The 27,677-nt window shown below is 43.1% G+C and overlaps 1 protein-coding gene across 6 annotated transcripts in view; it reads left to right on the top strand.

Annotated features, from left to right (window-relative positions):
- The window catches only part of LOC126419247 (PDZ and LIM domain protein 3), a 445,696-nt gene that overhangs the window by 73,564 nt on the left and 344,455 nt on the right, over positions 1 to 27,677 (top strand). For all 6 annotated transcript variants that reach the window (XM_050086403.1, XM_050086402.1, XM_050086401.1 and 3 more), the window contains exon 3: positions 14,829 to 14,977. In XM_050086403.1, the coding sequence (XP_049942360.1) occupies positions 14,829 to 14,977 (149 nt within the window). The remainder of the gene's footprint in view (positions 1 to 14,828; positions 14,978 to 27,677) is intronic.

The raw sequence follows: 27,677 nt of genomic DNA, 5'->3' as shown, positions 1-27,677 counted from the left end.
TCCTTGATACAGTCACTTCGATTAAATATCTGGACTTAACGTTGCAAAGCCATATGAAATAGAATGAGCATGTGCGGTTGGTCGTATGGAAGGTGAATGCTGAACTTATTCGGTGAATTTTGGGAAAGTATAACTTATTCATAAAGGACACGGCTTTAGAACGCCAGGGCGACCCATTCTTGAGCACTGTTTGAGTGTTTGGGATCCCTACCAGGTCAGATTATGGGAAAATAGCGAAGCAATTCAGAGGCGGGATGCTAGAGTTGTTAACGGAGATGCTTCGACTGAAAAGGGAATCCCTGGAGGGAAGACGGCGCTATTATTGAAGAACATTATTGAGAAAATGTAGAAAACCGGCATTTGAGGCTGGCTGCAGAACGATTCTACTGACAGAGTCGCACTCAGCGCTCGATAGTGAACGGTGGTGAGTGATAGCCATTGACCAGGACTGTGGGAGGGTCCCCGCGGATGAGACCGAGAACTACACTTGCCGATAATTGGGTCAGGCCCAAATTCTTTGACACACCCTGCAAGAGTGGTGCTCAAATCGGTCAGAAGCGTAGTCTATGTCAACTGCCACGAGGGCGCCTTCCAAGCGACATGCTGACATCTCTATAAGAGCTTAATGCCATGTGTATATTACTGCCACCTCCCAGACTTGTTTGGTCAACGTTAATGGCATCTTTGACAGTAGCGAAGTGGCGAGTACCAAGTACGCATGCGAATAGCTTGTAATCTGAATCCACTAGTGTCAACGACGGAAGTCTTGCGTTCTGTACACACCGTTTGGTTTTCGCACAGAGATGATCATGCCATCCAAAATTCGTAGGGAGGAGGGGGGGGGGCGAAAGTCTGGATCCAGGAGATCGCAGTACATCTGCCGCCAAACTTCCTTCATCAAATCAGAAAACATGCTATTAAATTCAAGAGGAAGACCATGAGGTCCAGAGAGTTTGTTGCTCGTGCCCCGCGACAAGGCCATGCGCATATCTTCCAGAGTGACGGCCTCCAAGAATGGCGTCGCCTTGAACCCAACCCGAAGGTGCAGAACGTCATTGTCAGGTCGTTGACCTGCTGGATAGAGAGTGCGGTAATAATCTGTGAGGACACGGGAGATGGCTGTGTGTGTTTCTCTGCAAGTTGCACATCCGCCGCAGTAACTGCCGTGATGGGTCGCCTCTTATGATGTCTCCGTTCTCTGACGACCTGATAAAGAGAAGCACGTTCCTCTGAGATGAAATCTTGCAGCCTCTCTCGAACATGCATGCCGTCCAATCTGGCAACCGTGATCTGCTGAAGCCGTGCCTGTGTCCAGTGGACGGCTGTTTGGCGCTCTGGCGAAGGTTGTTAAAAAAATGGTTCAAATGGCTCTGAGCACTATGCGACTTAACTTCTGAGGTCATCAGTCCCCTAGAACTTAGAACTACTTAAACCTAACTAACCTAAGGACATCACACACATCCATGCCCGAAGCAGGATTCGAACCTGCGACTGGAGCGGTCGCGCGGTTACAGACTGTAGCGCCTAGAATCGCTCAGCCGCCCCGGCCGGCGAAGGTTGTTGCGACGCTAGTTCTCTCAAGACCGTGTAGTAAAACTCAGAGGTCGATCATTTCCAAAGTGCCCTGTTTCGTCCATACGCCAAGAGCGTGTGTCGAATAGCTGATTTGGCGCAGTATGTCCACCATTGTGTCGCGGAATCGTAGGAATGACGTTGTCGCTCACACTTGTGCCAGATATAAGTGACGGCTACAAGGCAATTCCCTTCTCGAATAATGCTGACGTAAGAGTCCAAGGTCCTCTACTATGGTTAGTCTGTTGTCGTGGCAGAGTTACGACGCAGATGAAGGCTTGATGGTCAGTGAATGCAGTGGGCCACAGCTCGGCACTGACAGTCGCTGCCCGAAGACCTCGGGAAACGTAAATCCTGTCCAACCTGATGGCCGAGTCGCTGGTTAATCCGCGTCGGTCACCTTAAATTAGTGTCCATGTATCATGCAAGTGGACGTCGCCGACCGTAGCATGAAGGGCTGGACACGGAACATGGTGAGGGATCTAATCTTCAGGGCATAAGATGCTGTTCAAGTCCCCGCCCGCCACAAAGTACTCTGTAACGACTTGAAACGATGGAGGTACATCAGTAGCGTAACAGAGCGTCCGCTCTTAACGCTTCGCAGTGCCAGACGGGGCATACAGATACACAAAGCGGACTGGGCCGATGGTGAGCGCAACTCTGATGGCAAATACGGAATATTCATTGAGTCTATGACATCGCGTAGTAGTATGGCAGTAAGACCACCACTGTCGGTAGTTGGGTCGTGTAAGACGTGTATCCATAAACATCAAGGAGCAAATCAAACCGTACCTTTTGAAGAAACAGGATATCAATGTCCGCCGCTTGAATCATGGCCTTTAACAGCTGGGTTTTGCTCGTGGAAGTAATGCCGTCGACATTGACTGTACCTATCCCATACACATGGCTCATTGGCTAGCACGACGTATTCTCCAGTCGTTTAAACCAGTAAGCGCCTCGTCACCGTCTGACCGTCGTGGTCACCCGCAATATATTATTACTGATCGGCAGAGACAAGATGTCCGTCCGACGATCCGCGGGCCGCGGGCATCAGGTGGTCGCTCGAGTCTGACGTCATTCTTTCCACTTCCATCTAGTACGCCCAGTCACCAATGGAGGTTTGGTACGTTAGACGAGGATGACGTTCACCTGCTATCTCAGCCACAAAATCGTCAGGGGGCTCGTCAGTGCATTGAGCATCGTCCAACTGTCTTTATCCTTGGGCGGACGTTGCCAGCAGCGAACCAGGAACCGTTGGAGTGGGGCCCACAGCATGGGCCGCAGGGGGATTGTTCTCGTCCTCTTGTAACCTGTCACCATCTCGTGAAGCGTTTCCTGCGCACAGCCTCTTCTTCTTTCGTCGTTTGGGCGACTTCTGCTTTCGGGAACGCTTGTCCGCGTCCTGTGGATCACGACGAACAGTAGTTAACTCCCGCATCTCCGCGTTCGAGCTCGAATCGATCTTCTGGTGTTCTCCTCCCTCACACGGATGGAGTGGACAAGTGGTCGCTGCTGTCGAGCACGTCGACGGTCCCGATGCAGGAGGCGGCGTCGTAGCGCGGAAACTGGGCCCGCTGGTGTCTGCAACTGGAACGGAACAACGTCCGCTGCCTCGTCCTATCGGAACAACGTCCGCGCCATGTTCGTCCCTGCCTCAACGCATGTAAAAGGCAGCGTCGTCGGTGGCGACGTAGGCGTCGTGTGTGCTCGTGGTATCTATACTAGGCGTCTCTGCAGCTCTTCAGAGCGAACATGCTCTTCCTTCCCGAACCCCAAAAAAGTCCGCGGTTGACCGTCATAAACGACGATCGCTTGACAGCCACCAACGGCCACATACGATGGGAAGTGTTTGCGCAGTTCGATTCGCACCTGACGCACTCCATTCAGAAAACGTGACTTGGTACTTCCCGGTAAGGCCGTAGTGCGTCCACGACAAACGTGGCCGGAACTTCAAACGGCAGCTCCAAGACTCGTATGTTCCGAACACCGCGGCTTGCATGGTCGATAGTCACTACACTCACTTTGCCGTCTGAGTGGTGGAAACGATATCCGTCGGTGGAACGGCGAATAAGCGTTTCGCACGCTGCTTCATCTACAAATTTCACGTAAACTGTGCTGGAGACGACCGAAAGATGTTTACCGAGAAGTTCCTGTGGATCGACGTGCATTACTTCACGCAAGAAACGCTCTACTTCGTATGCTTCGTACTGAGCATGGAACGTTCACTTTATCGTGGTCTTTCTGTACGAAAGCGCCATCGTCTTTCGAGGTGACCTGTCTACACTGCAAAACAAGCACCCGCACGAGTAAGCAACGGGCCGCTCGCGGAACGCCACACAGAGCCCCACGCACGCCCGCTTCACAATACGGCTGAGAGCCGACTCTCACTAAGTCACCCTGCCACAGCGGTTCACATAATTGCACGGATTAACCTGGCACGCCTCTCTCCTCGATCCTAATTCTCACTGCCACCCCAGTCTACTTTATATTCTCTCTTAAATTCTAACAGTTCTGTGAACGGCTGTGCCAGGATGGCTTAGTGCCTAGCGCAGCTGCCGAATAAGCAGGGTTCGATTCTCGGCCTTGGTGCAACTTTCCACTCCCTGCTTGTCTACATACATAAAAACAAGATAATCATGGGTGTTGCTGTTGACAGCATTTCTATAGAAACATCGCGTTTCCAAAACAAAATGTGTAATGTAACTACTTAAAGGCCAATGAATCATAAACCAATTCAAGACTAATAAAAGAAATATGAATTGCACTCTGACGGAAAAACTCGTAACGCCAAGAAACTGTGCGACGTAAACGAAATCTCTTGATGCAATAATTTACCAACAGCCGTATGTATTGTAGAAATTTATTTTATGAACTTCTTATGTGCTACCAGTTTCGGCATTACACTGATGCCATCTTCAGGCCCCTGTACAATAGGTAGAACAAATGTACTATTATAAAAAATATAGAACATACGTTAACAATTGACAGGTATCATGTTAACTATCTAAGTGGCTCAAAAAGACATATTGTATATCATTAAAACTATATGTAACGTTAGGGCAAATATGCTTCTGCCTATGTCATGCTGTTGTCAATAGTATTCACTGTTTTACTCGAATGTAGCATGGCAGATGAACATATACGCTATTCATAAACCCGTACCACACAGTTGCAATAGGCCATGAAACACAACAATCAAATTTACTGCATACAATAATATGTCCAGTGGAATAATTTTATTTAATAATTAATTAATATAAATAAATAATAAAATAAATTAAAATACAAGAAAATGAGACATAACCATGTCAGACTACATAAGTTACATATGTGTAGCCTAGGTCGTATTATGTGTGGTATGACAAATAGCTGCCGCAATATTAACGATATAAAGCATAAAAGAGTTGCATTCACGATTTAAACCAATTCAATCGTACTGTAAAAATCATCAAACACCTGGCCACCGTTGGCACTTCATTAAAACCCCTATGTAAGACCACCCCGCACTGTTCTGAGTGGATTAATGCAACGACAGTAGCTGCCTCATATAGTCATAGATGTTGTTGTTGTTGTGGTCTTCAGTCCTGAGACTGGTTTGATGCAGCTCTCCATGCTACTCTATCCTGTGCAAGCTTTTTCATCTCCCAGTACCTACTGCAACCTACACCCTTCTGAATCTGCTTAGTGTATTCATCTCTTGGTCTCCCTCTACGATTTTTACCCTCCACGCTGCCCTCCAATACTAAATTGGTGATCCCTTGATGCCTCAGAACACGTCCTACCAACCGATCCCTTCTTCTGGTCAAGTTGCGCCACAAACTTCTCTTCTCCCCAATCCTATTCAATACTTCCTCATTAGTTATGTGATCTACCCATCTAATCTTCAGCATTCTTCTGTAGCACCACATTTCGAAAGCTTCTATTCTCTTCTTGTCCAGACTATTTATCGTCCATGTTTCACTTCCATACATGGCTACACTCCATACAAATACTTTCAGAAATGACTTCCTGACACTTAAATCAATACTGGATGTTAACAAATTTCTCTTCTTCAGAAACGCTTTCCTTGCCATTGCCAGCCTACATTTTATATCCTCTCTACTTCGACCATCATCAGTTATTTTGCTCCCCAAATAGCAAAACTCCTTTACTACTTTAAGTGCCTCATTTCCTAATCTAATTCCCTCAGCATCACCCGACTTAATTAGACTACATTCCATTATCCTTGTTTTGCTTTTGTTGATGTTCATCTTATATCCTCCTTTCAAGACACTGTCCATTCCATTCAACTGCTCTTCCAAGTCCTTTGCTGTCTCTGACAGAATTACAATGTCATCGGCGAACCTCGAAGTTTTTATTTCTTCTCCATGAATTTTAATACCTACTCCGAATTTTTCTTTTGTTTCCTTTACTGCTTGCTCAATATACAGATTGAACAACATCGGGGAGAGGCTACAACCCTGTCTTACTCCCTTCCCAACCACTGCTTCCCTTTCATGTCCCTCGACTCTTATAACTGCCATCTGGTTTCTGTACAAATTGTAAATAGCCTTTCGCTCCCTGTATTTTACCCCTGCCATCTTTAGAATTTGAAAGAGAGTATTCCAGTCAACATTGTCAAAAGCTTTCTCTAAGTCTACAAATGATAGAAACGTAGGTTTGCCTTTCCTTAATCTTTCTTCTAAGATAAGTCGTAAGGTCAGTATTGCCTCACGTGTTCCAGTGTTTCTACGGAATCCAAACTGATCTTCCCCGAGGTTGGCTTCTACTAGTTTTTCCATTCGTCTGTAAAGAATTCGTGTTAGTATTTTGCAGCTGTGACTTATTAAGCTGATAGTTCGGTAATTTTCACATCTGTCAACACCTGCTTTCTTTGGGATTGGAATTATTATATTCTTCTTGAAGTCTGAGGGTATTTCGCCTGTCTCATACATCTTCCTCACCAGATGGTAGAGTTTTGTCAGGACTGGCTCTCCCACGGCCGTCAGTAGTTCCAATAGAATATTGTCTACTCCGGGGGCTTTGTTTCGACTCAGGTCTTTCAGTGCTCTGTCAAACTCTTCACGCAGTATCATATCTCCCATTTCATCTTCATCTACATCCTCTTCCATTTCCATAATATTGTCCTCAAGTACATCGCCCTTGTATAGACCCTCTATATACTCCTTCCACCTTTCTGCTTTCCCTTCTTTGCTTAGAACTGGGTTTCCATCTGAGCTCTTGATATTCATACAAGTGGTTCTCTTCTCTCCAAAGGTCTCTTTAATTTTCCTGTAGGCGGTATCTATCTTACCCCTAGTGAGATAGGCCTCTACATCCTTACATTTGTCCTCTAGCCATCCCTGCTTAGCCATTTTGCACTTCCTGTCGATCTCATTTTTGAGACGTTTGTATTCCTTTTTGCCTGTTTCACTTACTGCATTTTTATATTTTCTCCTTTCATCAATTAAATTCAATATTTCTTCTGTTACCCAAGGATTTCTACTAGCCCTCGTCTTTTTACCTACTTGATCCTCTGCTGCCTTCACTACTTCATCCCTCAAAGCTACCCATTCTTCTTCTACTGTATTTATTTCCCCCATTCCTGTCAACTGCTCCCTTATGCTCTCCCTGAATCTCTGTACAACCTCTGGTTCTTTTAGTTTATCCAGGTCCCATCTCCTTAAATTCCCACCTTTTTGCAGTTTCTTCAGTTTTAATCTACAGGTCATAACCAATAGATTGTGGTCAGAGTCCACATCTGCCCCTGGAAATGTCTTACAATTTAAAACCTGGTTCCTAAATCTCTGTCTTACCATTATATAATCTATCTGATACCTTTTAGTATCTCCAGGGTTCTTCCATGTATACAACCTTCTTTCATGATTCTTAAACCAAGTGTTAGTTATGATTATGTTGTGCTCTGTGCAAAATTCTACCAGGCGGCTTCCTCTTTCATTTCTGTCCCCCAATCCATATTCACCTACTATGTTTCCTTCTCTCCCTTTTCCTACACTCGAATTCCAGTCACCCATGACTATTAAATTTCCGTCTCCCTTCACAATCTGAATAATTTCTTTTATTTCATCATACATTTCTTCAATTTCTTCGTCATCTGCAGAGCTAGTTGGCATATAAACTTGTACTACTGTAGTAGGTGTGGGCTTCGTATCTATCTTGGCCACAATAATGCGTTCACTATGCTGTTTGTAGTAGCTTACCCGCATTCCTATTTTCCTATTCATTATTAAACCTACTCCTGCATTACCCCTATTTGATTTTGTGTTTATAACCCTGTAGTCACCTGACCAAAAGTCTTGTTCCTCCTGCCACCGAACTTCACTAATTCCCACTATATCTAACTTCAACCTATCCATTTCCCTTTTTAAATTTTCTAACCTACCTGCCCGATTAAGGGATCTGACATTCCACGCTCCGATCCGTAGAACGCCAGTTTTCTTTCTCCTGATAACGACATCCTCTAGAGTAGTCCCCGCCCGGAGATCCGAATGGGGGACTATTTTACCTCCGGAATATTTTACCCAAGAGGACGCCATCATCATGTAATCATACAGTAAAGCTGCATGCCCTCGGGAAAAATTACGGCTGTAGTTTCCCCTTGCTTTCAGCCGTTCGCAGTACCGGCACGGCAATGCCGTTTTGGTTATTGTTACAAGGCCAGCTCAGTCAATCATCCAGACTGTTGCCCTTGCAACTACTGAAAAGGCTGCTGCCCCTCTTCAGGAACCACACGTTTGTCTGGCCTCTCAACAGATACCCCTCCGTTGTGGTTGCACCTACGGTACGGCTATCTGTATCGCTGAGGCACGCAAGCCTCCCCACCAACGGCAAGGTCATGGTTCATGGGGGGGACAGTCATAGATACAAAGAAGATTCTCAATCTCTGTGTATCAAAAAATGTCTATCTCCCTACATGTAAGTCCTATACAATTATATAGGGTTATACCAAGTGGAATCGAACGAATAAAAAGGAAAGGAAGAAAAAGAAAAATATAGGAGGCCGCCTATAAGTCCGAACATAAACCTCAAAATGAAATGTATACCATCCCTAAGACTAAGGGTACCACCTACAACCACGTCAAATCACTCTCAAGGTTGCATTAAGGCCGGGCGTAGTAACGTATGAGATGACTATCAGGATCTTAAGTACATCATCCAGTGTCATCATATTCTGTCTCTTGACCTTAATGAGTCGGAAACTGTCTGCATGGGTCAAAATGTCGCAGTACCTAAAAACCGGTCAAAATATTTGACTAGCTAAAATCAACAATAACGAATTTATACCCATGAGCTAAGTATCAAGGATATGCAATGTTACATCAAGTATAAAATTAGTTAATTGGCAACTCAAGAGTGCAACGACAGGTGCACAGTACAGTAATCCAAAGGGGTTAGAAAATGATGATGGACACATGCAAGTTATGGCAGTGGACAACTTCCACAGGAGGGGAAAAATGTAGTATTGACCCATATGGGCCTTATACTGGCAAGCATCAAAATAGCATCTAAGTATAGTACGCAAAACTCCAAAGTATTATACGAAAGTCCCCATGATCATCAGTATTAAAGTATTATAAGCATTTTATCTGAAGATTTATGGCAACATTGACCTAACAATATCTATCAGAGCATAAGTAATTTTGCTGGTACATCACTGATGATCTGGACCAACAAGTTAAAATATAAGTCACTGCCTATTTATGCATACCGATATCATTAAATCTTGACAGGGTAACACCTATAACGCTGTGTCTGTAAACTGTTCATCCATCCTAGGTACCAGCTTACCACATACTCACTGTGGTAAACGCCCCCTTATAACTAAATGGTAGTAAGGTTATACGAACAACTAACAGGGAAATGTTATCAGAAGTGAGTCAAAAACATTATGTCTAACGTTACAATATAGGTGTAAAGACTCACTGGCCTCAAATGTATCAGAGGGCAAGTAATTCGATGGTGACGCAGTGGTTCGATTAAGTTCAAATAATACAAATCTGATGCGAACCAAGCACAAACACTCAACATATACGAGTCAAAGCTAAAAATATAAAATATGTTAACTTCAGATAACGAACACCTAACTTAGGTGTCAATGGCTACCTACACCTTAGTCAAAACTACTAAATATTGTCCATCCTGTCACTTATATCTACATCAGGCGTTGCCGTGATATTAAAAATAAATACACACATTTACTAGGATTCATATAGAAAGAGGTTGACAGACGAAATGCAATTATTGCGTACCCCTACTGCCCAGTATGCCAGAGAGGTGTCGGGCGGTTCTAGGCGCTACAATGCGGAACCGCACGACCGCTACGGTCGCAGGTTCGAATCCTGCCACGGGCATGTATGTGTGTGATGTCCTTAGGTTAGTTAGGTTTAAGTAGTTCTAAGTTCTAGGGGAGTGATGACCTCAGAAGTTACGTCCCATAATGTTCAGACCCATTTGAACCATTTTTTTTGTATCGGGTGTGGTATTTGTACACCAGAATCTAACTCTCTGTCTACTTATAACCATTCAAGCACCTTCTCTAATACATTACTACAATATTATGATGCATAATCAAAGAAGATCGTAATTAGGGTGTTATAGAGTAAAATATATCAGTCACCACACGTCATAGTCGTAAGAACGATATACACGGAAGGAGCCATATAACTGGACCCGTGAGTCAAATCTAAAATACAAAACAATGGGGTAAATGACGGAGTTTCAAGAAGACATCAACACACTACGTTATATGATCGACATACCGTTATGCAGCAGCTCTTGGTGGCCAGGCGACGCAGACTGAGGCTGTTTGCAAACATCGATGTGTGGTCAAAGATGAAACCATAGAGTCAAAGGTTATAGGAAGCGTTGCTGGTAAGAGTCGATAATAGAATAGTCGTTTCTAGTGGATCTCTAGTGAGGACGACGCATTACAAATCAAGCTATGGGGAGGCTAACGAATCCAGGGACTATTAATTTTCTTGATATCAGAGTAATAGGTCGTGAAAAATTACGAAAACGAAATTATTTTTGGATTCTGTTTGCTCATTCAATAGATTTTTATCCTCTTACTCTGCATGGATGTAAATTTCCAACTCTCCAGGTATATCCATCGTCCCTCCTTTATCGACAATATGTAGTATTTCTAAATTATCATGAATATTTATGATCGTATGTTTCGTTTTTCGCAAATGTTCTTTAAAGGTGGAGTGCTCAATAGTATGCAAAGCTGCATGTTCACGGAACATTTCTTTAAATGTCCCACTAATCTGACTGACATATATTCTGTCGCAGTCACTACGTTTAATTTTGTAGACTCCAGATCTCATAAGACGGTCGTGTTTTTCTATAGAATGAGTGAGTGTGTTTGCTAATGTGTTTTTACTGTTAAAGCCGAATTCTATATTGTTTTTACAGAACGTTTGCGCGACTCTGTAGGAGATAGGACCTAAGAATTCCATGCTAGAATGTATCTTTTTACTGCTTTCATTCCGGGATAGAGCAATTTCGTGCAGTAAATAGGATTTCTTTTTGAGAACTTTACTATGAATCTTATCAATAATCTCAGGTTTGTATCCATTTCTTACCGTTCTATCTTTTAGTATGCTCTCTTCTTTTTCGATTTCAGCGTTTGCTAACGGGGTTTTATTCATTCTGCTAACCATGCTGTAAAAGAAAGAAGTTTTGCATGTACTGAAATGCATAGAACCGATGGGTATAGTAGCATCAGAAGTTGTAGATTTTCTAAAAATATTGAAACAATGCCTGCCATTCATATTTTCACAGTTATATCGAGAAAATCTATTCTGTCCTCAGTTTGTTGCTCATATGTGAACGCTATTTTATGGTGGAGGTTATTGAAAATACTTAAAAGTTTATCTAACCCATTATTCCTTTCTTTGTATAATGTGATGGTGTCGTCTACGTATCGAAACTAGTAAAGTATTAAGTCATTTAGCTCTGAGTGCTTTATAAAGCCTAAAATTTCAGTACGGTTCAAAAAGATGTTAGGTAGTGTCCCTGATAAGTAATATCCCATGGCTAACCCGTCTTGTTGTTGAAAGATTTCATTATTGAACTGAAAGTAATTGTAAGAGAGAACCAGCTTGAGCAGCTGGATGAACTCTTCAATTTCACTTACTGATATGTTAAGACTTGAGGAAATTCTTGTTGCAGATATCAAGCTACATGTAGTAATTAACACACAAGTGATCCAGAAAATTCATGCACACTAAATGTAAAGGTATTTACAAAAAGGAACAATCTGTTGTTTGAACTAAATATGCATATAATTTTATAATCATTTAACAAAAATGTTCACATTACAGAATAAATAAAAACGAAAACCCACTGATGATGGCACAATGGTGCCGAAACATGTTTGGGTACTGAGAAAAAACGGTGTTTAGCATAACTGGCGAGCCTCACATCCAACAATATTGATATTGTGTTTATGTAGGTGTTTCGTAAAACCGAAAACTAAGCCACTGTGATAATTTGGAAAAATTTGTATTAAATATTTCAAACTTTTTTACAAAATGACGAAGAAATTCTCGATGTATCTTGAGTTTTATCAAAAATTTCTCAGAAAAAGAGACCTAACTGTCCTCATTGTAGCCAATAGCTACAAAACATGCCTTGATTGCATCACTACTCTCTCATGCGACACTTGTTTCATCGACACTCTGCACGCCTATTTAAAATCAATCAAGTTAAAATGTGTGAACTATGCTTTTCGTACATAATTGGATTGCTGGACTCCTTACTTTTGAACTGCTAGAAGTTGGTAGACCTCTTTCTGCCAATGATTTGCCAATAATAATAATAATAATAATAATAATAATACAATGGAGATCCTACAGCAATGTAGTTGTCATTATATAGTTACTGTTGTGTTGTACTTTTTATTAGTTCCTTCATCTGTTGCAAATTGAACAGTGATGAAATTACTGGGCCATTATGGGAACTACCTACAACTCGGATATATTTAAGCGTGTGATGTGTATGTCTCAAATTTACTGTTAAAGTTGCGTGATACAAAATGCAACGTGTGTATAAAGCGAGTTGACCACGTGAGAAAGAAGCGGTTCAGACATACGTTTCACAGGCTGTAACCACCACAAAGTGTCACGTGTTAATGCTAGCATTTAAAAAATGTAATTATTGGTAATTTATGCAATCAGTACTACAATCGTATAAAGTCTGATAATAGTAATTATCTTACAAAAATAATATACTTTCCTGACCGAAACACAATCAAACCGTTTCGTTTTTACCCCCTCGGGGGTAATTACGTCCAAGTTGGGAACCAGTATTCTACGCACTGTGCTGTGAGGGGGGAGGGGCAGCAGTCACGTTCTACATCTACATCTACATTTATACTCCGCAAGCCACCCAACGGTGTGTGGCGGAGGGGACTTTACGTGCCACTGTCATTACCTCCCTTTCCTGTTCCAGTCGCGTATGGTTCGCGGGAAGAACGACTGTCTGAAAGCCTCCGTGCGCGCTCTAATCTCTCTAATTTTACATTCGTGATCTCCTCGGGAGGTATAAGTAGGGAGAAGCAATATATTCGATACCTCATCGAGAAATGCACCCTCTCGAAACCTGGCGAGCAAGCTACACCGCGATGCAGAGCGCCTCTCTTGCAGAGTCTGCCACTTGAGTTTGTTAAACATCTCCGTAACGCTATCACGGTTACCAAATAACCCTGTGACGAAACGCGCCGCTCTTCTTTGGATCTTCTCTATCTCCTCCGTCAACCCGATCTGGTACGGATCCCACACTGATGAGCAATACTCAAGTATAGGTCGAACGAGTGTTTTGTAAGCCACCTCCTTTGTTGATGGACTACATTTTCTAAGGACTCTCCCAATGAATCTCAACCTGGTACCCGCCTTACCAACAATTAATTTTATATGATCATTCCACTTCAAATCGTTCCGCACGCATACTCCCAGATATTTTACAGAAGTAACTGCTACCAGTGTTTGTTCCGCTATCATATAATCATACAATAAAGGATCCTTCTTTCTATGTATTCGCAATACATTACATTTGTCTATGTTAAGGGTCAGTTGCCACTCCCTGCACCAAGTGCCTATCCGCTGCAGATCTTCCTGCATTTCGCTACAATTTTCTAATGCTGCAACTTCTCTGTATACTACAGCATCATCCGCGAAAAGCCGCATGGAACTTCCGACACTATCTACTAGGTCATTTATATATATTGTGAAAAGCAATGGTCCCATAACACTCCCCTGTGGCACGCCAGAGGTTACTTTAACGTCTGTAGACGTCTCTCCATTGATAACAACATGCTGTGTTCTGTTTGCTAAAAACTCTTCAATCCAGCCACACAGCTGGTCTGATATTCCGTAGGCTCTTACTTTATCAGGCGACAGTGCGGAACTGTATCGAACGCCTTCCGGAAGTCAAGAAAAATAGCATCTACCTGGGAGCCTGTATCTAATATTTTCTGGGTCTCATGAACAAATAAAGCGAGTTGGGTCTCACACGATCGCTGTTTCCGGAATCCATGTTGATTCCTACATAGTAGATTCTGGGTTTCCAAAAACGACATGATGCTCGAGCAAAAAACACGTTCTAAAATTCTACAACAGATCGACGTCAGAGATATAGGTCTATAGTTTTGCGCATCTGCTCGACGACCCTTCTTGAAGACTGGGACTACCTGTGCTCTTTTCCAATCATTTGGAACCTTCCGTTCCTCTAGAGACTTGCGGTACACGGCTGTTAGAAGGGGGGCAAGTTCTTTCGCGTACTCTGTGTAGAATCGAATTCGTATCCCGTCAGGTCCAGTGGACTTTCCTCTGTTGAGTGATTCCAGTTGCTTTTCTATTCCTTGGACACTTATTTCGGTGTCAGCCATTTTTTCGTTTGTGCGAGGATTTAGAGAAGGAACTGCAGTGCGGTCTTCCTCTGTGAAACAGCTCTGGAAAAAGGTGTTTAGTATTTCAGCTTTACGCGTGTCATCCTCTGTTTCAATGCCATCATCATCCCGGAGTGTCCGCTCAAAGCAAAGCTGCGCCTCATACCTACCGTGTAAGTTTGGAATGACATTCAAAATCTGCAGAGCTCTTATGGAAAAACCTTAACCGAAACCGTAGCGACGTCACTTTTGAAGTGAATATAGTTTTGTTGACGCCAAAATTCTGTTTTGCACAGCTGAAAGCTCACTCCATATTCAATGGCGTGTAGGACTGCTGACACAGGTGTGCGTGTGTTGCGTGTTGCAGGCGCAGCCAGGGTCGCCTGCGGACGGGCGTCTCAAGCGCGGGGACATGATCACGAAGATAGCAGAGTACGATGCGCGGGACCTCCGCCACCAAGACGCGCAGTCGCTCTTCCAGAACGCCGGCAACTCCATCTCCGTCGTCGTCCAGCGGTGAGTAGCCGCTCCTATGATTTACCCAATACAACACACAAAGAACGTCACGAAGTAGCCCCAGAAGCATGTAACAGGGTCAATGCGAAAGGAAGCAGGTGCTACCTGCTGTTTAACCGGAAAATCAGTTTAGTAAAGCCGTCGGCACACGGACCGTGCTGTCGAACGTTAACGTTGAGCGTGCCAAGTTCAACGTGCTGCTGAACGCTTAGGAACGATGCGACTTGTGCATACGGTACTTGGGCCCCAACGTGGTATACGCGATCGCAACGCACTCCAGCGGGAGTTTGAGGGATGTTTCTGGTTCGTAAATCACACTGTTTACTCAACGGGCGCGCGTAAAATTCCCACGTTAGCTCTATTAAAACGCACATTTCCTCTGTCGTCCACGAAAAGGAAAGTGCCATTTCCAATTAATAAGGACACAGGCTTGCAAAAGTTCCATCACAAACAGTGCGGTACAAATTTAGAATACTTCTCCGAATAAGATAAACATTATTTCATCATTCCCACATTTTAGTAAAACCCCAAGGTCAGTCTTACTTGATCACTGTTCCTACCCAGCACAGAATCTCTGCAACATGTGAATTACGAAGCGTAAAAGAAAAAGGAGCAAAATATCTTTATACAAGTAGTGCAAGCTGTCCTGTAGATTAAGCCAATTCAACAAAGTCACCCCTCATAAAAAGGTGAACTTATATTTACATAACATCAAATATTGTAGCATATTCTTATATTAAACTAATAATAAAGTATCAGAACCTAATAAAAACGCGAATGTTGGGAAACAAAATTTGGAACTGTTGAGACGCGAACCACCACCCCAACAAAAATTCATTATTGGACTGAGAGGCTACTCATTACGCTAAACATGCAACACAATCTTTTTTATTAAATATATGACATTACCCCTTGCTAAAAACGTTAATAGTAGATAATTATGTTACTAATTGAAATTTAATTATAACAAATTGTACGAAGAACAATGCGCTTTGGATGGATCTTCAGTGAGTCGCTGCCTTCAAATGGCCTACTCTCATAATACGCTCGTTACAATAATTCTTTTGCCACGACTATGATGTTTCTCATTATTTTATTGGAACGAATCACACAGTTAACTACGGGGTTTCCAGTGATTCTCACTTCGCTGGTGCTCAGAAACGGCATATACATGTATAGACTTGAAATGAATGCCAATATGGCGCCTCACAACTCTGTGCTGAAGGGAGACGGCGTGCGTGTGACGTAGGTGGCGTTGTGCCATCTCATTGGTCAACGCTCAGACGCACGCTCAGAATATCTGACATGCTAGATATTGCTCTGCACGTTCGGAAAGACTCCCGAACGTGCTATTCCACGCTATGATGTCACAAAATGGGCACGCTCAACGCTCAACGTTCGGATGCACGGTCCGTGTGCCGACGGCTTAAGGAGTGGTTGCAAAACACGGAGACCAGTTTTTGACAGACGAATGGAAAATGTGGCAGAAACCGACCTCGACGAAAATCGGTTGGGGTTCTTAAGAACCATAGGAAAACACAAGACAATATACACCGTCCGTCCAAAATGTTTCGAGACTGATTTTATTACTGGCGCACCAACATCGGCGCAGTGACTACGGTGGCAGCTACAACTAACAACTGTAAACAACAGATATGCAGTCGATCAGTCAGTTGTGAGCAGTGTTGTGGGCTTCCGATCGAAATATGTCAACATTGTGTCACAAATCGAAATGGAGCAACATCTTTAGATCGAGTGTTCATGACATTTTTCCGGATTGTTTTGCAGAACCAAAATTATGTACGAAGTTTGTCCCGCACAACTTGACTCCCGAACAAAAATAATGTCGCATGTGCGTCTGCCGTGAACTGGTTGAAAAACAAAACGTGGAAAATTCTTTTCTGAAGGGAGCCATCACGGGTGACTAGGCTTGATATTATCAGAACGAACCTTCCACAAAACCACAAACTGTAGATTTTCGCTTGGAGCCACAGCGCCTTTACGGCATAACAGACATTCAAACCGATGTGACGCGCGAGTTGAACAACATCCCAAAGAAGGACTTGTGTGACAGTTTCACTTGGTTGTTCGAACGTTCTGCGCTTTATGCTAATGTGTCAGAGATTATGTAAACACCTGAAGCATTAAAACCACAAGTTTAACATTTCTCTTTTTTTTTACCAACCCAGTTTCGAAACATTTTGGACTGATGGGTTACACCATTGAAATTATCAAAATGGCAAGGATAAAATACAGGGAGCTAAATCTTATTTAGAACTTGTACTGAAACCACACTGCGGTTATAAGAGCCGAAGGGCATGAATCGACCGCTGTGATCGACAATGGAAAACACTTGGTTGTAGCCCATCATCGATTTTTTTCAATTTGTACAATTCAATGTTGGAAACTATTTATTTACAGCTCGTACAAAATTGATACGTGTTTCAAAGTTTTACTGGTCTTCAAAGTAGTCATCAGCATTGTGTATAGCCCGTTGCCAGCGATGTGGAAGTCGTAGGATACTCTTAGCAGTGCCTGTTGTGTTGACAATTCGAGCGGCGCCGTCTATTGCCCGACGAATTTGTAGCAGTTCTGAAGTGAATGCCGTGAAGCGTTTCGTTCAGTTAAGAAATCGAATTGTACTAACGAGGGTTTAAATCAGAGGTGTGCAGTAGGTGGTATAGCACTTAGCAACCCCATCAGTCAAACAAATCAGTAACCGCTTGCACTAAACGTGCTTGAGCATTGTCCTGCAAAATGATGGTCAGGTCCTGCAGAAAGTGCCATCACTTTTGTCTCTAAGCTCGTCGTTAGCTTGTGTTCCAAAATGAACAGCACAGAGAAAGAAGTGATGACACTTTCTGCAGGACCTGACCATCATTTTGCACGACAATGCTCAAGCAGTGCAAACTGTTACTGATTTGTTTGACTGATCTTGCTGCTAAGTGCTATACCACCTACTGCACTCCTCTGATTTAAACCCTCGTTAGTACAATTCGATTTCTTAACTGAACGAAACACTTCACGGCATTCACTTCAGAACTGCTACAAATTCGTCGGGCAATAGACGGCGCCGCTCGAATTGTCAACACAACAGGCACTGCTAAGAGTATCCTGCGACTTCCACATCGCTGGCAACGGGCTATACACAATGCTGGTGACTACTTTGAAGGTCAGTAAAACTTTGAAACACGTATCTATTTTGTACGAGCTGTAAATAAATAGTTGCCACTATTAAAGTTCGCCGGCCGTCGTGGCCGAGCGGTTCTAGGCGCTTCAGTCTGGAACTGCGCGACCTCTGCGGTCGCAGGTTCGAATCCTGCCTCGGGCATGAATGTGTGTGATGTCCTTAGGTTAGTTAGGTTTAAGTAGTTCTAAAGTCCAGAGGACTGGTGACCTCAGATGTCAAGTCCCTTAGTGCTCAGAGCCATTTGAACTACTAAAGTTCTAACCCTCGTACAATGAGCAAGCAGTAAATTAACCGAACCAGACATTTGGAAAGGGAATTAAAGTTCAAATAGATGAACGTAAAACTTGGAGCTTTGCTAATTGCATTATAATTCTGCTAGAAATTGCAAAGAACTTAGATCATCGGTCGAACGAAACTGCTATCCCCATGAAAAGACGACATAAGAAGAACATCAAGAGAAATGAAGCAAAGATATAGAATGTAGTTGAATTAAATCAGGCTGTGCTGAGGGAATTAGGTTAACAAATTAGTCGGTGAGTTTTTTTGGGAGGGGGGGAGGGGGGAGGAAATTAATTTAGGACAGACGAAGTAGGTATGATGGATAACGCAGAATAGTGGTAGCAAGAAAATTCTTTCTTGGAAAGTGAAATTCGTTAAGGTCGAATTTAAATTTTAAGTGTTAGGTATTGTGATCTGAAGATATTTGTCTGGAGTGGAATGAGCTTCTCGAATAACTAATCAGAAATAAATCTCGGGTGAACAGCCTGGTATGAGCGTGCATAGGACACCCGAGATTTATTTCGTCATAAAATACGCCTGTAGAAATTGAAAAATCACAACTAAAGAGAAGGTACAGAATAGAAATGGGATCGCACACTATGACTACAGAAAGGGATCAGTTAATAGGACACATCCTGAGACATGAATATGTTGTCAATTTGGTAATGGATGAAAGTGTGGAGGGTAAAAATTGTGGACGGATACCGAGACGTGACTGCACTAAGCGGGTTTAAATGTATGTTGGTTGCAGTACTTTCGCACAGCTGAAGATGCTTGTGCAGAATAGGCTATTTTGGAGAGCTACATCAAACGAATCTTCGGACAGCAATTGTGAAGTCTTTTCATTGCGGTTCCTCCTTTCAGTCGTCGCTCTAATTCTGTTATTTCAGATAATCGTTAGAGAAGTAGAATTTCTACTAACATCTCAGGAAAAACATAGGAAAGGTATGTGGAACTGATGATATGTCTTTATGATTCTCTACATTCTATTGTGAAATAACTTCATTCCATTACAGAAACAGATTATTGTAGTCAGCTGGATCGACAAATGGTAGCAGTATACTGAAAATGATTCTCTACATTCTATTGTGAAATAATTTCATTCCATTACAGAAACAGATTATTGTAGTCAGCTGGATCGACAAATGGTAGCAGTATACTGAAAAAACCTACTTTTTGTTACTAACTGAGGAGAGGCCCGACAGATGTTAGAAACAGCTTCTTTATTAACATGCAAAAACTGGTGGTTCCACTAGGGATGACAAGAAATTAACTATGCCTCTTCAGATATTCCAACTAAGTATTGTTATAAGGTATAGGCTCCAGCTAAGTTCCGGGAGCCAGTACTAAGCCGGGAATTCTTGCCTACTGCAAAGCCTAACTTCTCGGTGGGACGCAGTCTTCTCCGATGACACGTCGACGAGCGTTTAAGTGGCGGACTGCAAGCGGTCGGCGCATGATTCGGCTACCTCTTACTGACGGGAACTGTCCCAGATGTTTTTTTTATTTTCATTCTTATTTCAATACCCCACAAAGGCGGCGGGATGGCAGTGGATAAAAACCGCTCTTCAGCCAAAGATTATATAAACTGTATTTAAAAGATGGTTAAAAGCTGACAATAAGAGACGATTTTGAAAAAAAAGAAAAAAAAAAGAAAACATATTGGTAGAGGATATTTGCGAGTGTGGCATAAAAACAAGTGAGAATAAACTAGATTTTTGTAAACTACACATAGATGGTGGTTTCTGAAACTCATCTTACGATTTTATTTTACTGTTAAAATATAGTCGCTGATGAATGTGAATGATGGCATGGAATAATGGTGATGCTAAATGATACCTGAAATATCTATCAAGATGAAGATGTGATGATGAATATGACCTTGGGGCCCTGTAGAAACGCAAGGAGCGACTAGAAGTCAGCAGGGCTTATGAAAAGGGGAGGAGAAAATTGAAGGGTTTCATTGTTGTGGAGTTTCATTGTTGTGGAGTGGGAGGTGGTTATAATTCCTGCGGGAGAGGATGGATAAGGCATGCAAGTGCATGAAAGGTACAGTATGGATGTAGTGGCGCAGCAAGGTACCTGTGTTGGTGACTACTTTGCTGGGACAGAGTTTTGCGATTACTGTATCGAAACTGTAGGTGCTTTAGGAGGACAAGAAGCTGTGGGAAATACATGAGCTGTTACAAGATGCGACTTGGGGAAGGTAGGAGAATGTTGAAGGCGAGGAAGAGTGCATGGGACTTGTAGGATTTAGCCGAAGAGAGACGCAGGTAACATCGGCTTAGAAAGGTTGTAGACCCCCGGTGCAGCTTGTAGTAGCTTTAGTCGGTTTCCGGCTTTGTGTTCAACGGCAAGGAGATGCGTGCTCCTTGTTAATTTTCGGCTGAGGGTTAGTCTTAAATACTTTACTTTGTTAGTCAGAGGGATGATTTGTTTGTAGGTGGAGAGTTGGGAATCTGGACGACGGAGCCGCCGAGTTGTGGGACCGAAGCTTGTGGCTTGGCTTTTCTGTGGATTTACTTGAAGATCCCTCGTATTACACCCCTCGAATAGGAGATTCAAGTGGCGTTGGAGGGAGGCATGGGAGAGTTGAAATGTGTGTTGTGTGGCTAGATAAACGGTGTCCTCAGGATATTGCAGGACTATGTGGGGGGCTGCTGTGTGGGAATGTCTGCAGTATACAGGATGTAAAAGAGGAGTGATAGGATAGAGCCTTCAGTCACACCTGCAATGGGGTGAAAGATGCGGGAGCAGGCGTGGCTGATAGTGACATATTTAGGTCGGTGTTGAAAGAAAGGATGCTATAAGGCCGACATAGTTAACCGAGAGTGCAACGATTTGTAGTCTGAAGATCAGAATGCCTTACCTGGTCGAAGACTTTTTGGATATCAGGGGAGACAAATAGGCCAGACTTCCGTTTATTCAGATAATGGAAGATTAGGTGGGTAAGATAAAGCAATTGGTCGTCGATGGAATAATTGGGACGAAAGCCACGTTGGATACTGGGAATGGATAGCAGAGTTGGAATCTGCTGATGGATTAGTTGGGTAGTAATGGTTTCAAAGATATTGCTGGAAACTGACGTGAGGCTGATTAATCGATATGACGATGTGAGGGTGGTTTATCAGGTTTCAGGAAAAGTAGTACTTTGGACGTTTTACACGGCTCTGGATAATAGCCTGTGTAAACAGTGGTATTGTTAAGGACGGCAGTGGTTTCGGGAAAGGCTCTGGGACAATCTTTCAGATGGTGGTCGGTAATTGTATCGTGACCAGGCACAGTGTTTCGATTTTTAGCGAGTGCTTGTGTAATGTCGTCTGCTGTTAAGGTGTGTTTAGTCCTGTTCGTGGAGCGCTGTGGAAGTACTTGGATTTTCATGCGAGGGGTGAGGTAGTTGTGTAGGTATCTTCATACACATAAGAGCCTACGTATACTCAAAGCTGAGAGCATGTGGGATATTGAATGTGTATTCCAGGTAGAATGTATAGTCGTTGGTTTTGGTGAGGTTCTCGGGAAGTAGTCTGTTGTTATGCAGGATGAGATAGATGGGTGTAGGGTAGTTTCCAGGGAGTCTATGGAATGGTTTCCAATACTTTGTAGAGTCTATATGTGTTTCGTTTAGTGATGCTTGTCACGTATCACATCCGGCGCCGTTTGGCTTCTAGCTAACTGCAAACGTATTGCAGCAGCTGTCGGTGGCGTGTGAAGGAATACTCTGTATGTGCGACAGGATTCCTGGACGAGGTCAAGAGCACATAGAGAGAGAGCATGACGGTCGTAGTAGAGCGTTTGGAGTGGACTGTGGCGGGAAATTGCGTCCGAGACAGTGTGTTGGGGGAAATCAGCCCCACTTTGGACGCCGTCAGGATTTTGAATTTAGAATGAGGACTTACGATTATGGTATGAATTTGGGCGCGGAATGCGTATCAGTCAGCACTGTAATAATCCTGGATGTGTAGGGGTGAACGATTAGAAGTGGTGCAAGTTGGGTATGGTACACAGTATGAGGTCTGGAAGGAATAGGTAGGTGTCACTCTTTTTTGGATCGAGGACTTCTACTTTGGTGCGTCTCAAGAGGTTAGGGGAGACAATAATGGTATCGGAGGTAATGACCACGTCAGGACAGGTGTGGACAGGGATTTTTATATCGTGGCCATTGAGTATGTTGATAAACTTCGACACCAACGCCATGTTTCTTCGACAGTGCGGGAGTGAAGGTTAAGGTTGTCTGTGATTATGTATGTTTTAAGGATATGGACTACACGGGCAGGGAATTCTTAGGGAATGGTATGGTTAGGGTGGTGTAGATAGCACCCAGGGTTAACGTGACTTTTGGGAGAAAGATGGCGAGGATGGGATGCTCAGTTGAATCATTTAGGAGCGGTTGGGGAGTAGAAGGGATATTTCGTAGATGGGCGAGGGCTACTGTGTCATGGGCAGTAGGATTGAGATTATCAGTGCGATGTAGGGTGTAAGGAGACATGGGGTATGTAATGGTGGGATTGGAGAAAGATTTCATTGAGGAGGAGGGCATGGATTTCATGTTGTTGGAGACTACGGATAGTAAGATATTTATTGCGGCGGAGGGAACGTATATTTTAGTAAAGGACGTTGGATGTCTCCTGCGCAATTTTCAGAAAACAAAGAGGACTTTGATGGGCCGGTTACACTAGTGTGTCGAGACGACGGAAAATGAAATGGTCTTGATTTTGGGAATATGTGGCGTAGGTATTGAAATGGAAGATGGCGCCTGTAGCGAGGGTTATTTGTTGGAGGATGTGGGTTCTTTCAAAAGGATGTATGTTTTAAAGGATTAATGTTACGAAACGAATTATAGCGTCAATAGTGGGCGAAGGACGAAGGGAGTTGTTTGAGTTGTTTGTGTGGTCAATCAACTGTGCGTAAAGGGATGGTGAGCTTAGGCATTTGGGGAGAGGGTTTGGATTTGCATTTGTCGGAGTAGATGGGATGAGGTTGGTCACAGATGTTATAGGTAGGTGGCGAGTTAAGATTCGGGCATTATTTGTGAAGGTGGTTCTGCAGTTGTCTCTAGGTCGGGTTAAATAGTCTCTCTTCAGGCAGAGACGTGCTGCTGCCTAATCGGCCATGACTGGATGGAGGTGTGATTCTGTGGTGCGATCAGCGGCCTTTTGCTGATGCCTGGCGTCGCACCCGCTGGTCCGTAGGTCTAGGTGCGCCTCCTGGCGGTGTGGGTTTGTGTCTGATGATCCCGCGAGGCTGCTACGGAACGCGCGAGCATCACCTACTGTGACCCACGCATCGTAATTGTCGTGAGAGTTGCGGCTGTTACCCCTGATCACCACAGAAATTTGCGTATTAAATATGGTCGACGGGCAGAAGGACACAATAATAATAATCTCTGTTGATCCATTCTGGATAAGGGACAGCGGCCCGTCAAATATTTACCAAGAAAAACCGCCAAAACAGTCGTATATTTGGAGAAGTTATTTGATTTAGACAACCGATTTCGGCGTCTCAATAATGCCAACTTCAGGCCCCAGTGCACACCGTGCACAAACAATCAAATATATCGATACTTGCATACCTTGAGCCCTCAGTAACTGAATTCTATGAATTAGTTTTTGAAGTTTTGTTAAGTTTTCAAAGCTCTAGTTATGCAAGTATTGACATATCAAGAATGTCTATACATGGAGTGCACAGGGGGCTGAAGATGACATTATTGAGATGCCGAAACTGGTTGTAATTTCTCAAAATTACGGCAGTTTTGGCGGCTTTCTTTGGTAAATAATAATAATAGGCTTATATTGCTGATGGCATTCTGTTGTGGAAATAGGGAACACGTTTTATACTAACTTATTCTTTTGTTCTCCAAGAAAGGTGTTTTTGGAGAACGAAATAAACAAAGATGTTTATACTATCTGATCAAAAATGTCCGGACACTTCTCTGTAATTCCGGAACTGACAGATAGATGTAACGAGAGGCGAGCCTCCCAGTATGAAGGGGAGCGGAGGGATACAGAAGTAGTAATAGCTGAATGGACCGGTAGGGGGAGCTCAGTGACCGAACGTGCGTGGATATCACTTGACTAATATGTCAATTAGGAACATTTCATTTTGTAGCCTCCCCCTTCCTAATCGGCCTACAGGATTGCGATATAACTGACCGTGATCGCATATGCCTAATGAAATCTTATAGTGAGTAAGGCCATCGTTACCGAAGGAAAATAACGCCGGTTAGTTGGAGGAAAGTGTGCGACAGACTCTTCTGATGAAAGAATCTATTCTAAACTTAGGCTACATACTAATTATAATTTTGAAATTAGTGGAATATAGAGCAACCGCTCACGAACTCCACAGGGGAGAAAGAGGGTACCGCGTAGTATTTACCACAAAATTTACAGATAGTACAAAGAAAACACTGATTAACTAAAAAGGGGATAATTAAACGGTCGTCAGCCCACTGGGACAATGAATCTGTGAGTCTGCAGAATCTTAAGAAAGGTAATGGCAAAGAAGTTGAAGCAAATAATCACTGGCGTGGCAACAGAAGGTTGTCACACTTTTCCACAGCACAACAGTGCACGAGAAAATAAATCAATCAGACAGCTCTGAGTTTGCAGTTACTTATTCTGAAATACTAAATTTGTAAAGTAAAATTAAATGAAGTTACTGCTTAAATAAATGACTGGCTTATCTTAAACTTTGTTCTGTAAAAATGACTTTTAGTAACATCAGTGTAACGTAATGCAAAATTTAGAAAAGGGCGAGCAATTTACTTTTGATTAGTGAAATATTGAAGCGGATTTACTTTAAGCAAAAGAGCAACTGATTTTACTTTTAAAACAACAATAATAAAATACTGTACACACCAAGCCATCAGAAGTCACTCGCTAAGCTAAATACAGAAGAAATGAAATTGCGCACTCGTAAAATGTGCCGTATCTTTAGTTGTTAGTAATGACCGTGAAATTTACTTTCAGTAGCCTGTGTTATGCGGTACAAGAATGAACAGTTACTGAGGCAGAAAAGTTAGACTAAAACCTGGACTTTAGCAAACACACAAAACTGGCAGTAAATAGTTAATCACTTTTCATATTATAAAGATAGTCGGGGATTGCATGGAAAGGAAAAGGGATCCAGCTTGGTAATAATGTCTGAGGACAATGATAACACCGGTGCCCTACAAGTTTTGACTATTGCACGTTATTATTTAGGTTAGCCATACTGCGTGAAAAAAATGTTTCTGGGCAATGCCTACGGAAGTTTATGATTTTTCACTTAACGGTCTTACGATGTTGTAGCTCTGCGGACAATGAAGAATGTAGCCAACGACAATGCAGAGCTGCCGTTGTTGTTGCTGCTGCTGCTGTTCGATGAGAACCCCGAGCCGTCTCCAGAACCACAGATAATTGTAGGACAGGCATTAGTTGCAGCTTCCTACGCCTGTTCACTCCTTCCGTGCGCCCAATACTCGCGGGATAACGGATCAGGCGCGTCCACATTGGTATGGGCATAGCTGCGCACCGCGTGTGTGGGAGCGCCCGACAAACACTTCTGCACTCTTTCATAACTCAAGCTGCTCTGCGTCTCTCTGCTCGCAACGCGACAGAAACTCTCTATATGCAAAGATAAACAACGGCACAGCTACTGCCATTTTGTCGTTACTATCGATACATTGAAATAAAGTTCCCTTGGTTATTACCCAGCAATTTACAATATTTTCATTATAATTACAATCAATTACAAAAAGTCAGAAATAAATACACTATTACATCGGTTACGTATTAAATATAGTTTCTGTGATATGACTTACATATTCAGAATCAGAAGTACAAGTTATCAACGGATATTAAATGGCGAAAAATTTTTAAAGGTGCAGAAGGTATTTTACTTGTATTTTCTGTGTTACAAGTTCTTCTAAAGCTCTCCAAGTGAACTGTTAGTGATATGCTTGCGAAGTGCAAACGCGATGGAACAACCGTAGCTAAATCGAGACGAAACAGACGTCACGTATTTACGGACAGGGACCGTCCAGCGTTGCTGACAGTGGCTATAAAAAATCGCAAGAAATCGGCAGATGGAATCACACGTAAGTTCCCAAGTGCTACCAGCAGTCTAGGTAGTACAATAACTGTGCGTAGGGAGTTAAAAAGAATGTTGTACCTCATGAGGCAAACATTACTGTTACCATTGCTAAGCGACGCCTGAGGTAGTATAAAGAGCGATGCCCGTTGATAGTGGATGACTGGAAACGAGAGATCTGAAGTGATATATTACGCTACACCTTGTTGCAGTCCGACGGAATTGTTTGAGTTAGGTAAATACCTGGAGAACGTTACCTGCTATCATCTGCAGCGCCAACAGAAGCACGGAGGAGGTGGCTGTTTTTCGTGGTGAGGTTGTGGTTTTGCGCATAAGAAAAAAAGGTCGAAGAAACAGTGGTACCACAGGCAGTCTACATAACACACCGCAAGGTGGCTTGCGGAATGCAGAAATAGTTGCATATCATAAGACAGCACACAGCCTCAGCTTACACACTGCCTTGTTGACAATCTCGATCATGGTTCTGTGGTATCGACGTCATATCTTAATGACACCATTTGTTCTTAACTATTGGTGTCGCTACTTGTGTGAACCAGACATATTTTTCCGCCCTTGGGTTGACCAATGAGCATCTTTTGTTATCCCATGACCATCCCAGTGGTCCAGCACGTGCTGGCTGTACCCCATACAGATGCAGGTGGTGTCATCGCTGACAGAGAACCGCTAGACCACAGATGCACTGAGACTGCCGAGTTGTGGTCCGTGGCCAATCTAGTATTTGTGAGTACCGCGTGATAGATCTTGGTCTCGCATAGTTATCTTCAGTCATTTTGGGCGTAGTAGAAATCGTGTTCTTATGGAATACTAAAGATAGTTTCTTCAGTAATGTTTTAATCAGTCAAGCATTAAAACAAAACTCTAACCCTGATAGTGTTTTTAAATGTATATAGAAAATAAGGGAAGGTTAGCCTACCTTCTGAGCGAGAGTAATATCAAAGTAAAAAAGCTTAAAGAATTCCTTCAGCTAGCTTTGGCAAACCACTTACCAAAAATCACAAGCAAACGCGATTTTACTTCCATATTAAAAAAGAACTCCCGCATTACTAAGAAACTATTATTCCACAAGTTTTTTTCGCTGTTGAACATTACCCTCACATTGTTTTACAGGCTATCACAATCAATCGACACATTGGTTGCGGACGA

The sequence above is a fragment of the Schistocerca serialis genome, chromosome 9 (assembly GCF_023864345.2).
Source record: "Schistocerca serialis cubense isolate TAMUIC-IGC-003099 chromosome 9, iqSchSeri2.2, whole genome shotgun sequence".
Taxonomy (NCBI): domain Eukaryota; kingdom Metazoa; phylum Arthropoda; class Insecta; order Orthoptera; family Acrididae; genus Schistocerca; species Schistocerca serialis.
The sequence above is the reverse complement of the archived record's forward strand: the minus strand, read 5'-3'. Positions and strand labels throughout refer to the sequence as shown.